We start from the raw sequence: 17,712 nt of genomic DNA on the forward strand, positions 1-17,712 counted from the left end.
ACTGATGGCAACTGTTTCACTTAAATGTTAAGATTTAAATAGCATATAATGACATGGCACATTAAACTAAACATTGGTACTGTGATACAGAGGCATTTACAGGCATCAACAGAAGATGGCATTGAGAATTTTCTAGTCCTCTAGTACAGCCATGACACTGAAATGGTGGTGCCAGGACTACCTGCAGGTACCCTAGGGTGACTGACCATCTCCACTGGCCTCGGACTCAGGGGATGTCTGAGATGCAGGGCTTTCTATGCTGAAAAGTAAACAGCCCAAGTCCTGAAACTAGGGACAAGTTGGTCTGGCAGGTTCTCAGTGCAGTCAAAACAACAGGCAGAAGTTCCAATGAAAAGGTCCGAGTGCCGTGAAAGCTTTGAGACTGTAGTTCTAAAGGTATTCAGTTTCTGCGGTGACCAGTCACCGCTATCCTAAGTGCCACTGTTAATGATGCTGGGGTTTCTAAGTCCACTGAATTTAAACATTCAACAGACATCAACACAGATTAGGTAATCACGCTCCAGATTTCAGAAAACTGAAAAGCCTTCGCATCCCCAAAACGCCAAAGGACAAACACAAAGGACAGAGCTCATGAGTTCACTCAACCTGTGTGAGGTCAGAGATTTAATGCTGAGTCAGGAGAAATAAAGAGCGGTCTCCACAACAGATCAGGTGAAAACACACACCATTCCGAAGCTCAAAATGTTTCTAGTCCTCATTTTCTCTAAAAATCAGAAATGCTCAAATATTCGGTGTCATTTACTCATACATTGTTTCAAGCCAGATTTTCCTAGAGACACAGCTGTGTTGGGTATGCCCACGGCTGGCTGTTTCCCTCTGGCCACTTAGTGGTCCATCTTGTTGTCTACCATGTTTCACAATGGTGTGTCTGCGTGTATTACAACATGACAAAAAATGAAAATGCTGCCTCAGCCACTCGTATCCTCATGAGAAAAATGGAAACAAGTAGCAGCGTCTCACAGAACTGTGCTGAGAAGCACAGAAGTAGAATCCACAGGACGGAAACGATCACCGCAGCCTCGAAATCCCAAGCCGGCTCGCTGAAGGGCCAGGGTGCCAAACACGAACACTGCACGCTCACCTGACCGGAGGATGCCAGCAGGTTGATTGTTGTCAGGAGCATCCAGCCTCTGCTGGCTTCTTCGCTCTGATTGATCTCCAGGAACTGGACGATGGCCCGACTTGCAGCCTCTGTAAAACCAAAGGGAAGCCAGTCAACAGAGGAAATCACTTATAAACTTAAAAATCTGTAAAACACAGCAGGGAAAGGGCCACTTCCTAAGCACACATTTTACAGCGGCATTATTTTGTACTCTATGAAAAAAAAACGAATGTAATCTGTTGGATGTTGGTCTGATGCATGTTACTGGCCCTCAAGATCTGGTTATACCTATCCTTGTTTTGTAATCTGCCTAAGGCATACCTGATTGATTAAATGGCCTATACCTGGACAGGCCAGAATGGGGTAGGCATGGCTAAGGTTCCCCCAGCTTTTGGGTTCAAGAGAATCATGGGAACAAACAGACTAGAAGAGAGGAGGAAGGAGGACTCCACGACAGGTTAGTGTGGAGAAGAAACCACGTGGGCCAAAAGAAAGGACGCCAATAATGGTGTGGAAAGGCCCAGATGAAGAATACAAGCAAGTACCATGGGGTTATGTATGGAAGGTAGAGCAGATGAGGAGGATTAAGGTGGATGGCATTGGATGGGGGCTGGGAGATGGATAGTGAGGATACCAAGACAGTGTAAGTGAACTATCTGCCTGGCCCAAGATAAATAAGGCAATTACAAATCTAACAGGTGTCTGTGTCTTATTATATGTGATAGTGGGTTAAATAATACCACCATTGATAATCTTAGAGCTAAAAAACACTATATAGCCCAACACTCATTTTTTATTTACAACAGTAATTTTTTAATGAATATATTTGTGTACATTATCTAGCTAGCTAGCTAGCTAACTATGGAACTGAAAAACGATACTTTGGGGAAAAGTCTATGATGGACTAATCAACATTCATGGAGGAGTGATGTGAGCTACAGCTTCCTGGAAAGCAGGCACGTATCGTAAGGACTGGGAAAATGGGAACACAACATTCAAACAAAAGACGGCCCAGAGGATGCAGACTGGCACTACAGAGGAAGGCAAGAGACCATGCTCTCACCATCCAGAGCGCATGCTCCCAACACAGGAATGTCAAGAACACTGATGTAATTAGCACAAGCCTAATGACGGAAGGAAGGCAAGCCGAGGGCTGCACTTGATCTGGGGAGGAGGGAACAGTAAGAAATCCTCTTAAAGACTATTAACCCAGCATCACTGTGTGTGACACAGTGTGAGGCCAGAGAGAATGGTGGTGCTAAGGTAAGAGTAAGCCGTTGCTGGGTCCGTGACCACAGGAAAGTCTGTGGGTGCGGGGACTACCTGAGAGGCTGGCGTGGGGACAGAGAGAAAGATGCAGGAACACGTTCGTTCACAGAGCTGCAGAGTTAGGGGAGGAGCTGAAAGTCATTCGAGTTTTGACTGTGTCTTTACACAACTGAAAACGGGACTGGGCAGGATGGCTCAGCAGGGAGAGGTGCTTGTTACCAAACCCGATGACCCGGGTTCAATCAGCAGTGGGGGGGGGAGAGAGAAACATTTCCCATAAGGCCTCCCCTAACGGCTACCTGCATACTGTGGACACACACATACTGTATCACAACAAAGAGCGTTAAGAGACAAGTGAAGATGGAGAAGTCCCTCGGCATGAATAAAGCCTGTCAGAGGGTCCCAGTGAGCCGGGGAGACAGCAGAGGGCACTGACAGGCCACAAGGAAGCCGGAAGCAGAGCAGAACTCAAGACCCTCCAAGGTGGACCACTGTTGTCAGTGTAACACAGTCACGTGTGTTTGCCTAGATACCTCAGGAGACACTAAACATATGCTTTCGCTGAGCCTGAGCTGTAGCAGCCACGTTCTCATAGCCCATGTCTTAGCTAACTCAGTCTTTACAGATCCCACCATTCAGCTTCTTCTGGTAAAAAGATGAAAAACGTATAATCAAGTCCAAGCTGTCTAGCCTATTAGCACTAAAGAAGAGAGAGAGAGAGAGGGAGGAAGGGAGGGGAGGGAGAGACAGACAGACAGACAGAGAGTACACACTGGAGAGTTCAGCTGGTCAGGCACTTGCCATGCAAGCATGAGGACGCGAGTATGACAAAATCAGAGTGTGTGTGAAGCCTTCTTCTGGACACGGCTGCCGGACTTGTAAAGTTAGCTAAATCGACTACAATTACCTGCAGGGAACCTGTATAAGAGTTTGCCATTATGGAAAGGAGAGGGGGGCAGGACATCCCCGCCCTACCCGGCGGACTGTGGGGTAAAGGGTGGGGTAAAGCGTGTCACTTTCTTCCTAGCAAGCACACTGTCAAGCTGCCCCCACCCAAGCAAGCAATCCTACTTAAAGTCAGTGGCTGAAATCAGGAGGGAGCGTTGGGAAAGGAGGGTTTCAGTGAGAGGAGAAGGGGAAGAGAGAGGGGAATGGGAGGTGAGAAAGAGTAAAATTCATTAGGTACAAGTAAAAGACTGTCAAAGAATTAAAAGCAATAAAAAAGGTGGGTTTGTGATCTTAGCATTTGGTATGTGGAGACAGACAGAATCCGGGGCTCGCTGGCCAGCCCAGCTTACGGCGAGCTCCAGGCCAGCAAAAGGCCTTGTCAGAAAAACACAGTCAACGAAAAAACTGAGCGATATTTGAAGAACAGCCCTCAGTTTGGCCAAGTTGGCCTCTTGTGGTGCACATGCACACACGAGTGTTTGTGTGTGTGTGTGTGTGTGTGTGTGTGTGTGTGTGTGTGTGTGTGTGTGCAAGTGCTGGAGGGCTTACACGGCATGAACATAGATGTTAGCGTACAACTTTGGGGAGCTGCTTCCCTCCTTCCAGCACAGGTTCCGTGGGGTGAACTTACACCATCAGGCTCTTACCAACGAAGCCACCTTTTGGCCCTGCTTTATTTCTGAGACAGGTTCTCAGGCAGCCCGACCAGCCTTTCTCACCCTATCCTTTCCTTTAACCTCTACTGCCATGCCTGGCAATGATGTGTGGGTTGGTTTTTTTTGTTTTGTTTTGTTTTTTAAACATTTTGTCTGATGGTGAACACTAAGAGACTTTTCATGATTTAAAGGAGGGACGGGGAGGGCAGCAGGCACTATCCTAGTCAGATGATGACATTTTCTGTGGGTGAGGATGCCAAATAAATAAAATAGTGAGGATAAACCAAGAAGATCGAAGTCAGTATAATCCTTCACTGTGTCTCTTGGACACCTCAGGCAAGAGCTAAGACATCAGCAGTGTGGTACAATTGGTGCCGGGCTTCGAACTCATATCTGAACAGAGGAAAAGGTCTGGACAGCGTGTGGCTGGATGCTGGGAGGAAAGTCCCAAACGTCCCTGGTGAAACGAGTCACCAGGGCTGGAGGGAGAGCTCGGTGGTTGATTCCATGCCTCGCTGTTGCAGGACTAGAGTCCCAGGCCCAGCACCCACACCACAGGCTCACAACTACCTGTGACTCCAGTCCTGGGCTTCAGATGCTTTTTCCTGCCTCCATAGGCATCTGTGGTTGCACACACAGCCCAGCCCACATTTAAGCAGCAACAGCAAACGAATTCTATCCTCATACAGCAGATGTATGCAGAAGAACCATTTCACTTGACCCTACCCATTCCAATACACTGTCACCTCCAATCAATCAAGGGGATCCTCCATTTCTAATTAATTGAGAAAGCTACAAGTGAACATATACTTCATTTGTAGCATCTTCAAGACTTTTGTCCACGCCGAGGGTGCAGCTCAGCGGAAAACCAAACCCCTCACCTCTAGTCACGAACACTGTAACTAGAACTTCTCCAGCGTGCGTCAGGAGAAACAGGAGAAACGCGCACGGACGGTACAGCTTGAATTAGGCTAACTAGGCAAAGAAGATACACAACCTCAAGACTAGTGTGAATCCCTGCCACACCCAGAAAAACTACAAGTGAGCTCCAGAGGACAGTGTTAGGGCAACTGGGAATGCCTAGGACAAAGGTGACGTCCACTGAAGGCACATGAAGCTCCAGCTGGGCTTCAGGAGGACGGTTTGAGTCGAGTTAGGCGTACCACTGCATTCATTCAGCCCTACGTAGCCCTGGCTCTCAAAAGAGAGATCTGCAAAGTTAGCTGGAGAAACAGAGTACAGTTCACAGCCTCTGTGCTTGCTTCGATTCACCTGCCATACACGCGCACCACGGGGATGGAATTACCTGCAGGTGTTGTGGCCCTGAACTCCTTTAGGACAGCCCAGCGCGCTGTTTCTCCGTCTGGGAAGAAAGGCTGGGATGTCTAAGTGGGGATCCACTACAGTTCTCCAACCCCGCCACCGGAGGGCTGTGGCCGTCACCACCGGCCTCTATCACTGGCAACGGCACTACTGGCCTCCTGCACGTGGCAGAATCACCCACAATGCACTGGCGATATTACAGCACACAAGTCAGGAGGCAACACAGAAACAGGCGAAGTCTCAGAAAATCCTCGAAAGCTAAGTATTATCTGGACTTGCAAAATATGGTAACTACATACCTAAAATCCCCAAAATAAGATGCCCGCAGGGAAAGGAAATCAAGGGTGCCCCGAGACACCTGCACTATTTTCCTGCATTCCTGTAGCAGTCCTGCAACGCCCCATGACACTATTTGCACTTCAAAACTAAAACTTAGAATGCTTGCACTGACTATTACTGTAATTAAGAGGGAGACATACTCTCTATTAAATCTCTCTGAGACTCGTTGTCTCACCAAAAAGATTATCTTGTAGGTAGAAAAACCGGAAGGAAGCTAAGAAAACAAAGCTGTAGTATAGCAAGCTATCTGCCCACAGACAGCTCAGGCACTGAAAGGAGAGCAACACTGAGGAAAGCGAAGCCAGCGTGACTGAAAGTTCCCTTCCCGCCACACAAATCTCAGATAACAAATCTTCACTTTGACAAAATGAATTAGAATAACAGTGTGTGCTGAAAGAGGATTCAATCCCATTTTGAGTGTAGGAGGGAACGGGGTCGGACACTTAAGTGGCCCATTCCTTGGTTGTTTTTCAGGTACAAGTGTAAACAAAGCCACCTCAGTTTTAAATCTATTCGCTAAATCCCAGATTGTCCCACCTCACATGAATGGATTTAATCCTCAATTAAAGGCATTCTCATTACTCCAAAGACTGCATAACGGGCTCCGGTTCAGGTAGACACCTCGGATCATGTACTTAACTCTGCTTGCTGAAATGCCACTGTGTCTGCACTGCCATGCCCATGGTGATACTAACACACATGGGGCACCTGAGAAGAACCAGGGCGAGGCCAGGTCCTAAGGATGAGCCTCTCACAGTGGGAGGAGCCCACACCTTAGGAAAGGGTCCCAGGGGCGGGCTAGCTCTGTGTCCTAGTTTGAGTTCACAGTGAAAAGGTAGCTAGCTGCCTGCAAAGGAAAAACCACCAGCACACAAGAACAGAGCAGCAGCTTACACGCTGAAAGACGCCAATCATCCTCCTGCCCCTCCTGCTGGCTTCCAAAATGCCAAATCAGACATCATGTCTTCTAGCACAGTCTGAATAACTCTCTGAGAAATCCTTCTTTGATTAGGAGAAAAATTACCAACAAAATGGCTCAACAAGACAACTTTACTCTGAACGCACCGTACCAGGTTCTGGCCACAACTAAGACTTTTTGCTGAAAGGAGGATCGATACAATCTGTTAACAGGTGATTCTGCCTCATCCGGGACTCCCGCAAATTGTGTAAAGAGCCCTGACTCAGGGTTTCTATTACTAGGATAAAACAATACGACCAAAAGCAGCTTGGAGTGGAAAGAGTTTGTTTCAGCTTACAGTTTTGGGGAAGAGACCATCACTGAGGGAAGTCAAAGGAACTCAAGGCAGGGGACTGAAGCAAACGCCACAGAGGAATGCTCTTCACTAGCCTGCTCAGCCTGCTTTCTTAGACCTTCCAAGACCATGCGTCCAGGGGTGGTAGAGCCTCCAGTGAGCTGGGCCCTCCCACATCAAAGTTAATCAAGAAAATGCCCCACAGGTCAAGCTAGTGAGGACATTTTCTTAACGGAGATTCTCTCTTCTCCAATGATTGTAGCTTTTGTCAAGTTGAAAAAACTAACCAGAACAAGTTAAGTTGCTTATGGTGTAACAGGAAGAAAACACACACGCATGTTCACACACACACACACACACACACACACACACACACACACACCCCACATACCATTCCTGAGGCTGAGAAACAAAAGGGTACTTTGGAAGAGTAAAAAATGTTTTGATTACAGAAGTCAAGAACATTCTATCAAGGAAGCATGACTTAATCTGGGCTGAGAGTTAGACACACCAAGAAAAGGGCCTGGGGAGGAACATGGTAAGGACAGACACACAACCACGGCCACCTCCGCAGGCTGCAGTAGCTCACTTTGATAGCGACACGGAAAAGGAAACAAGAATGAGGACAAGAACCCAGACAGCAGACTGGCCTTGTGCACCGTTCATGGAGGATGGCAGAGTGACAGCACAGTGGCGGAGGAGGGGCCGGTGGCCCTGCAGGAACAGCTGAAGGCTCAAAGCAGCAGCAGACCTGATGGGGGTGGGGTGGGGCTCGGGAGGAGGCTGAGACCTGTGTGCAGCCAGCTGCCTCCTACTGAATCTCAACAGAACTTTTAGAGACCTGCTTGCCTTCCACCGAGGTCGGCCCCTGGCTCGCCTCTGTAAATACCTGTCGATTTGTTTGAAGCTCTCCTCCGAATCTCCGTCACCATTAGTCGGGAGACTTGCGTTGTGAACTGCAGAAGGTCAGAAAATTTTTCTGTCATTGTATTTGGTGGAGCATTTCCAAAAACCTGTAAATGAGAGAAAGCATTCGGTGAGGCACTGTGCCTTTACTTTTTAAATTCTGAGGTTAGGCAGCTTGAAGATCAAGTTAGGTAACTGTACAGTTACAGCTTTCACTCAAGACCTGATTATATCTAAAGCTCAGGTCTTCTGAATGATCACATCTGACCACATGTTCTTATACATATGAATGTACCAAGAATATGGTTAACTAAGGAAGACTGAAAAGTCTCTAACAAACCGCAGAAAACAACCATTCTCTGAGGAAACCTACGCTGGAAAATCAGAAGTCATGAAAGGGCATGGTTCTTTGATGGAATTCAGACTCTGTGGGAAGAAGCGGAGACTGTCCTACAAAGACGAGATTTCAAAAGAGTCTAGCCACAATCATCTCCAATATAATGCTGTAGTGAAAACGACAGAGATAAAGGGATGGGTGGAAGGCTCATAAGTCAACTTGCTTTCATGAAAATGTAGGCCAAATGAACTTTGGAACAAATAATCCTTACATATAAGCTGATGTAGGCTCAGCAAAGAGGGAAGGAGTAAAACCAGGATGGACCCTCATGAGAAAAGATGTCATATTTTAACAGCTGTATAGACAGATGTCATGTTTAAAAATGTTCTTTACAGCTGAAAGGAAATTCTGCCTTTTAAGCTGTCATTACCCTTCCCATTTCTAATACAGTATTCATATTATTACTATTCAAATGTCACCACTAAGAGATAAAACATAATTCACACAGGTTTACTTTCTTTCCAAGCTAACACCACACGAGGCTCCCGCAGGAACTCTCTGTATGCGAGGTTGGTTGTTCCTATGCAGGCTGTCCCTACGAGCAAATACTTCCTGGAGACTGTCAGAGGAACACTGGGGCTAAAGTAAGAATGGTCTACACAATTGCACCCCAGCTGGAAGCTGGGACAGGGAGCCCAGAGCCAGAGCCTGATCGTACTTCACAGTCCTTAAGACACTGTCTCAAAAACAAAAGCAAAGCAACGATCAACCAGCAAACAAAAAGCAGGAGCAGCACAGAGGGGGCGCAGAGTCAAGACCCAAGACCCAAGACCAACTCTCTGTTTTCCTATATTTTGGTTACAAGGTTTTGCTCATTAGTCAAAAGAGAAAAACCCAGTCAATTATACCCCGCCTACTCGATCACTAAGACATATTTGTCATACATGTGTGCATGTGGATTTCTCAGCATCTGTCATACACGTGTGCATGTGGACTCTCAGCATGTGTCATGCATGTGTCATACAAGCGTGCATGTGAACCTCTCAGCATGTCTCATACATGTATGCATGTAGGCTTCTTAGCATGGGTCATACATGTATGCATGTGGATTCTTAGCATGTGTCATACATGTATGCATGTGAACCTCTCAGCATCTGTCATACATGTGTGCATGTGGACTCTCAGCACCTGTCACACCTATGTGCTACATGCATGTGAACTTCTCCGCACGGAAACAAAAGACCTTATCCCCAGAGCCGAGTAAAATATGCAGAAAGCCCACACTATCATTCCAACAGAAGATGTTTCCTACAATCTCACACAGATACTGCCTCACAGTAAGTTAAAAATAACAAAACCCTTCTGCAAAGGTTGCTCTGGTCAAGGGACAACCTGTTCCACCAACTGCACAAAGGAGGAATTTTTATGCTTTCAAAGAACAAATGTTTCTTAAAGAATTCCTCAATTCTTTCCTGCTACAGGTTTGTTTGGTTTCGTTTTTTTACTTTGGTTGGTTGGATTTGGGTTTCAGAGACAGGGTCTGTCTGTGTAGCCCTGGCTGTCCAGGACTTGCTGTGTAGAGCAGGTCACCTCAAAACCCGAGATCTGTGCTGGGCTCACAGGCGCGAGCCACCACAGTCTGGCTTATTATTTTTTTTCCATGCTACAGGTTTTAAAACTTAAAAACATTAATTTATTCACACCTGTGAATGTTGTGCCCGCACTTACGGGAAGGTGCTTGTGCACATGCCCACGCTTGCCTGCAGCCCGTGGAGGCCAGAAGACTGCATGGATGCCCTGGAGCTGGAGCTGTGGTGTGCTGTGAGACACCAGGTGGGGCTGGGAACTGAACCTGGGACCACTGCAAGAGAAGCCAGGGCCCTTAACCACTGCACCTCTCTCCAGTCCCCCTGCTAGGGTGCTGTGATAAAGGAATGCTTTTAGTTTCAAATCTATCACCTGGTAAATAAGACCCATAAAAACTGTGTGTGTGTGTGTGTGTGTGTGTGTTTGTGTGTGTGTGTGTGTGTATGTGTGTGTGTGTGTGAGCACACATGTGAAACTTAAGCATGCCTTGCCAGCAAGACCAATATTTCTCAACAAATCACAAAAAAAGATAAACATTCAGATACCTATTAATGATGCACACTTGAATTGTTACCACTTTTAGGAGTTGAACAGAGTTCATAAAAACAGTTATTTCTTCAATAGTTTAAAAATGCAGTGATTCACCTGGGGACAGTGGCACACGCCTGTAGTCCCAGCACCGAAGGCAGAGGCAGGCAGATCTCTCTGAGTTCAAGGTCAGCTAGTCTACACAGTGAGTCCAGGACTATACAGAGAAACCCCGTCTTGGAAAAAAAAAAAAAACAAAATAAAAACCAAACAAAATCCAAAGAAAGAAAGAAAGAAAAAGAAAGAAAGAAAGAAAGAAAGAAAGAGAAAGAAAGAAAGAAAGAAAGAAAGAAAGAAAGAAAGAAAGAAAGAAAGAAAGAAGGTAGTGATTAGAGCAAGCTTGGGTTTTATTCCTTTCTTTTCATCAAGAAATCTTTCCAAAGGATAAAAGGAAACTGTTCTAGCTGCTAACCTGAACAAGCATGGCTTCTTCCAAATAAATGATGCTGTAGCCTACCGCAACAGAACCTCCAATCCCGAACTCACTCACACACTTGCCGACTTCCCTCTGCGTGCCAAGCAGCGGTCTAAGAGTTGTGGGCTCGCAGGCCAATGAAGACTATATGCCAGTGTTCACCAAGTTCACATCCCAATTCAGATGACAAATGTTAAGCAAGTTAACTTAAAAGTTATAATGGCCCAGTTCACTCCCTTAGTAACACACACACTCACACAGACACACATGCACATACATACACATACATGCATGCAGACACACATACGCACACACACCAAGAATAGCACACAGACTCTAATTTCACAATTTATCATTTATGCCTATAACCCTATGGCCTGGGAGGCTCAGAACTGCAGAAAGATTCTGCTTCAAAAACCAAAATAGGAACTATTAACGTCAGGGGTTCGGCTCAGTAGTGGGACACTTAGAATGTGTCAGAGTCCCTGGGTTCTGCTTCTAGTACCAAAAAGAAATAAAAATACAAACACTGAGATTAAGGGCTGGAGGGATGGCTCAAGCAATTAAAACCACTTGCTGTGCTGGCCAAGGTCCCAACTTCAGTCCCCACATTAGGAGGCTGACCATCACCTAAATATAATTCAGCACCAGGGGGTCTGAAGCCATCTTCTGTCCACACATATACACACATAACTAAAAACAGCCAGGTATTAAAAGTAGCACACATCTTTAATCCCAACGCTTGGGATGCAAAGGCAGGAGGATTTCTGTGTGTTCAAGATAAATCTGATGTAAGTTCATGAAATGAAGGTAACTCTGTGCTATGGGAAATGAAAAAGAATGCTATGGCGGAGGCAGGCTGTCTTCAGACTTCTACCTAAGGAGATGGCGGACCCCAAGGGTAGCACCAAATGATGCCACAATGAGGGCAGAGCTGTGCACGCCCTCCAGAGGACAAATGAGGTCATAGTGCTAGAGCATGGAGAGTCCTGGCAGCTCGGACTACAGTAAGATGAAGAGCCCCTCAGGGAAAAACTTAGTCTAGGGAAGCTGAACACAGAAGGGAGCACAGAAGAAGCAGGTTCTTATAACTGACTGCAGTAACTCCATCTATACATACTAGACCTGCTTCATGCTTCACCACCTTCGACAACGCTCCACCATGTAAACCTCTGTTCCAGAGAGCTTGCAGCCGTGGGGCACAAGTCTTGGGTTCTCTCTCCTTGCAGAATTGGGTCCCCCAATCTCTCTCTCCCTCTTTTCCTTCTCTGTCCACTCTTCCTTCTCTGTCCCTCTCTTCCTTCTTCTCCCTCTCCTCCTTTCTCTCTCTCCCTCTCCTCCCTTTTCTCTCTCTGAGACTTTTGCTTTCCTGCCCACCAAGGGAGACAGTCAAGGAGACCCTCAGTGCATTCAACCCAGAAAAGGGTGGTTCTATGATAAATTTCTGACATGTGTGGCCCAGACAGGGGGTTGAGGGAGGGGTGACAGCTCCCTCAACAAACGCCTTGTAACACATGCAGTAATAGAATACTGAGAAATAACACGGATTTACAGGGTTTCTAGCACTGTTCAAATGCTTAACACCTTGTTAGTGTCTCATTAAACTCTCCAGAGCAGGTGCTCTCCAAAGCATCCTCCTTTGACAGTTAAGGAAATGAAGGGTCAGGGATGCTAACCTATGTCACTATGTAGATGGGGGACAAGATTACAAATGAGGCCAGTCTGAACCTAAGAAGCACTCAGCATAATTTTCTCAATTATACTGCCCTATTCCGGGAGCCATGCACACCGAAGAGGGGAATGACAGAACTTGACTTATTAAAAAGGTTAGTTTTTAATTTTAGCACTGTTATACGTCAAACCCAGGAACTCACACACGTGAGGAACATGTTATTTCCTAAGCCCCTTTAAAACAGCAATTTTTAATATCTACCTAAATGGTGAAAACTTTCCTAGCACGTCAATGAAGATACTGTTGGCATATTCAAAGAAATTAATGGTGCTATTAATATGCATAAAGTCGGAGCCCAGTCTATATTTTTTATTTAACTGTATACTAAATAAGAATTAGGTATAACTAATAAAAAAAGTTGTAATGTTTACAAAATCTTCAACACAGTCTATTTTTTTCCTTAAATATGTGCAATACATAAAATTAAGTTACAATACTGATTACCATTATTCCTTAAATAAAGTGTTATGGCTATAAAAGATGCAACAAAACAGATCATTTGTTTGAATTTGGGATCTTTTTTCTTACCTGGTTCTCAACGTGTATGTCCCTGTCTAAAGCCAACAACTTTAAAAGCAAACGCCACTTGTAAAGTATTTGAACATTCTTCAACTTGGATACTTCTTGAATACAAATACATTTAGAAATAATTGCAAAAGAAGAGGAATTTCTTGATCAAGTTTATAAATATGAATTTCAAAATAAGAATATGATATACTGCGATAATTTATAATGGCATTTTATACATTTTCAGACAATAAAAACCTATGCATTCAGAAAAGTTTAATTTTAAGTATTCCCTCTGTGAGATTTTTGTTCTTGGACATAAAGATTATTATGTAGAAAGCTGAGTAAGTATTATCCTCTTTCTCAGACTTTCTGTTATCTTGTGGCCAGAGAGTAGGGATGCCAGTAGCTGCCCTACATGACTGTGATGAAGCCCACGGCAGGAGTTTCATGAACTCTGCGTGAAGCTTGGCCAGAAAAAAGGACTAGGCATATGTCACTATCAGCCCTTGTCTCCAGAAATCACCCACCAAATTCACATATACAGGCAAACTTTAGCAGCTACCTGCACAGAGAAGCCTGTGTCCAAACGTGATGGTTTACAGAATGAAGCACAATTAAGCAAAGTCACAAAAATCATCTCATTTTTAGCAAACATGTATGAACTGGTTGGCCATCATGCCATACTAAGGCATCCATTCAAATACTTCCTGTTAGCAGATAATGTTCACTCACAAATGGCCAAACATTACCAAACAAATAATTACAGCATTGTAGAGTTAATGCAATTGATAACATGTGCTTGCTAATTTTCATACAATGAGTGTAATTTGTGTATGTTTTCCTTGGTCATAATGGCATAGAAATAACATACAATCTTTACATTACTTGGAAACTTCATAGGAAGGCAAGTTTAACTCTGTGGAACAGCACTTGCCTAAGGATGCAAGGGGCGTGCCCACAAATACATGAAGAAACAACCACAGCAAACAACATCAGCTCACTGACCCAGGGGCAGGGCCCACACTGGATCTGAGTTCTACAACACACGTACTCGGGGTGGGTGGGTGCTGAACCAAGGGTGGGGGTGTGGCTCAGTAGGGCCTACACTGGATCTGGGTCCTACCAACATGCACGCGATCACTCATGGAAGAGAGAATACTAAACTTCCGGTGGTCAAACACATACAGAGGTTTGAGGAACTACATATTCCAGTATCTCTAATCAGCTAATTAAAAACTTTCAACATGAAAAAGTTTAAGAGCCAGCTGACAATACTTCTTATGCAACACAGAGCATAAGAGAAGTAAACCCAGCAGTGTCTTACATCCATGTTGAAAACCAGCAAGAAGAAAAAAAAGAAAAGAAAAACCAACAAGCAAGCACACACACACACACACACACACACAAAGCACATACTTCTAAAGCCTCATGGACTAAGTCAGTGACTTACAAAAGCATAATTGTTCAAATATGTAGGTGGGGGAAATCACTGTTGGGGGAAGGGGACAGGACGGCAGATACCACTTAAGAGCTCACATGGAGAGCTGAGAAGAAAGCCGGGCAGGTTGCTTAGGGACAGAGCACTTGTCCGGGACACAGGAGGCTGAGTTCCAACCCAAAGAACTGCAACAGAAAAGCTGAAAGCAGGTCTTGTAACTGCTTTAAAATTATCATTCCTTTGAAATGCTTGTAGTCTGAGAGAAAGGAATTCTCTTAAACTAATCAGTAGCCAACAGCAGATAATGAATTTTATGAAAAGACAAATCTGAGGTTGAAAAACAAGAACATTCTACGATTGGTTCCCCTAAAATCAATGACTTTTCTGAACAGGGCTTGAAACGGTGGCCTGCTCATAGCCAACCTCCGCTCTTGTTCTAAAATGGCTGTTTTAAACCTTTTCCCACCCCTCCTGTGCTCTTATTCTACCATCTCCTCCTCCCTCAACACTCTTGGCAGATAGAAAAAAAAAGCATATTCTCTGAATGCGTTGGTATTTCCATTCTCTCTGCCTTCTATTGAACACAACCCAACAGTTGACGTGTGTGCTAACCTTCTGACTCTTCTTCCCCTAGAGCAAGCCCTCAATCCCAAACTCGAGGCTCCCGCCTATCTCCCACAAATTCTGGATAAGACCCAATACAGATTCATCATGCCCAACTTTCCCTATGCTCCCAACCTAATCAACTGCTGCTGCTTCTCTCTCTCCACACTGGGATTTAAAAAAAAAAAATCACTTTCCTTCAATCCCTGTCCAATCTCCTTACCCTAGATCAGTTAGGGCATTTTCTGCCAATGACAAACAGGAATCTGAGGCCACTGCGCAAGCTCATATCCACATCATCAAAACCTTTCCCACCTTTCCCAAGCGAGCTCAGTGACTTTCTCTGTCCCATGCTTAGCCATCTACCTGTAACGTGACACCACGCATTCTCCTTTGATCTATCTTTACTGTCCTTGAAATTTTTACAACGTTCTCCCATCCTGGGTCTCTTATCATCATCAAAACAAAACAAAACAAACAAACAAAAAATAAAACAACAACAAAGCAGAAAACAGAGCAAAATGTTATAAATGTACACACACCCTAAATCTCCTTATGTGCTAATGTTTTTTACCAACCTGATACAGTCCTCTAGAAAGAGGAAACCTCAAATGGGAATGGTCTCCATCAGCGTGGCCTTTGGCCAAGCCTGTGGGGGCATTTTATTAATCAATGACTGGCATGGGAGGCCCTGCCCACTGTGGGTCCTGGAAAGCTGGTGAGCAAGCCAGTGACCAGTACCCCTTGAGGGTCCTTCTGCTCCTGTGTTTCTCCACTGACTTTCCTCCATGACCGTCTGGGATCTAGGCCCGTAACCCACACAAACCCTTCCCTTTTGCTTCTCTAGCATGACTCAGCAGGGGAAGCCCTGCTCTGGCGGCCAGCAGCCTTGCCGTCTGTCTAGACCTCCCAACTTCTGACACAAAGTACCCAACCTCAAGTATTTTGCTATAGTTACACCAGACTAAGGCAACTTTTTTCAATACATTTTGTTCTAATCTTTTAAATTTATCAACGCCTAGTATATTCTTTTCACCCCCTATTCACTCTTCAATTCACTGCCTTCTAGTTCCACTAGGGGCTGTCTGGTTGGGATGGCCTCTGGGCACACCTGTGAGGGCTGTCTGGGTAGGTCAGCCTCTGGGCACACCTGTGAGGGCTGTCTGGGTAGGTCAGTCAGCCTCTGGGCACACCTGTGAGGGCTGTCTGGGTAGGTCAGCCTCTGGGCACACCTGTGAGGGCTGTCTGGCTAGGTCAGCCTCTGGGCACACCTGTGAGGGCTGTCTGGGTAGGTCAGCCTCTGGGCACACCTGTGAGGGCTGTCTGGCTAGGTCAGCCTCTGGGCAAACATGGGAGGGCTGGCTGGGTAGGTTGGAGTGTGTGAGCCTGAGTTATCTAGGTTATACTGGCTGAGGTAGGAAAAGGCACCATAGCTGAGGAGCATATGGGAAAGCGAGATGAGCACTGAGGATTTGTCTCTCTTTACTTCCTATGGCTGCAATGTGACAGGCTTCCTCAAGCTCCTGCCACTGTAACTTCCTCACCACAGCCTGTGACCTCAAACTGTGAGCCAAAAGGAGCCTAAAGTTTTCCTTAAGTTATGCTGATTGGGAATGTTAACAAAGTAATGAGGAAAGTAACGGCAACAGGTAGATAGTCTTGTTTTTACGTTTCAGCCCAGAAAATGAAGGTGACTGCCTCTCTCCAGCGCAACAGACAACTGAAATTCTGACAGCCGTACAGATCTAGGAAAGTCAGTGATACAAAAAAAACAAGCAAACAAAAAATGGAGATTAGGTTAAAGTCTATGCATTGAAAATGAACTATCACCCTCACTCCACAAAGAGGCTTTAAGAAAACACTAGCCATCAAGCTTATAAAGACTCCTGCTTCCCGAGGTAACAGCACCTTCGATAAATAAGCCCTGTGGACACTGTGACCAAGAGAGATCTCAACTACGTAAGCCATGCCATCTTACCACAAGCTCCCCCTTCTCTAAGTGTACTTTCTAGAGCATTTTCTGTAGCTCATCCTTTAATGTCAGCACAGACAATTAGGAGAAAAGAACAGCCTTGGCAATTTCCAGAAGATATGCCAACAGAGAGAAGAATGTAGAGATGAAGTGAGATTAGTGAATCAGAAACTAGGGAGGGAGGGAGGGAGGGAGAAGAAGACAGGAGACAGAGAGTGGAAAGGAAAAGACAGATCAAGTAGGGATAGAGTTAGGGGAGAATGGAGGGAGATATGTTAGAAGGATGCAGCAGAGAGAGAAAGAGAGAAGAAAAAAAGGAGGAGGAGGCCAGAAACAGTTTGAGAGATAAGAGAGAAAAAGGAGTAGTAAAGGAGGTGGAGAGAGAAGAGGGTTAGGGAGGGAGGAAAGTCAGAAACTAAAAGGAAGACGTGACAGGGTCAGGGAACAGGTCTGAAATACTGAAGAAGCAAATGTGCCACACCTCAAGATTCACCTTTGCACTACGCCAGTAATCACTGATTAGACTCAATTGCATGGAGAAGGGGAGAGTGGAGTGTTGAGGCAGGGGGAATGCATCTGTTGTGGCTGGGAGGGGAGGAAGCACATTCTCACATTTTCAGAAAAAATGTCAATTAGAAAAGAGTTATCAGGAAGAAGCAGCATTAGCGGACAGCGGCAGGATTCAAGCCCTTCCGCTCCTAAACGTCTCAAAG

At 45.4% G+C, this 17,712-nt stretch overlaps 1 protein-coding gene across 8 annotated transcripts in view; it reads right to left on the reverse strand.

Moving 5' to 3' along the window:
- Wdfy3 (WD repeat and FYVE domain containing 3) overlaps positions 1-17,712 on the reverse strand; it is a 223,789-nt gene that overhangs the window by 126,945 nt on the left and 79,132 nt on the right. For all 8 annotated transcript variants that reach the window (XM_060381034.1, XM_060381033.1, XM_060381032.1 and 5 more), the window contains 2 exons: positions 7,801-7,924; positions 1,103-1,212 (listed from right to left, as the gene is read on the reverse strand). In XM_060381034.1, the coding sequence (XP_060237017.1) occupies positions 1,103-1,212; positions 7,801-7,924 (234 nt within the window). The remainder of the gene's footprint in view (positions 1-1,102; positions 1,213-7,800; positions 7,925-17,712) is intronic.

Source organism: Meriones unguiculatus, chromosome 3, assembly GCF_030254825.1.
Source record: "Meriones unguiculatus strain TT.TT164.6M chromosome 3, Bangor_MerUng_6.1, whole genome shotgun sequence".
NCBI lineage: Eukaryota > Metazoa > Chordata > Mammalia > Rodentia > Muridae > Meriones > Meriones unguiculatus.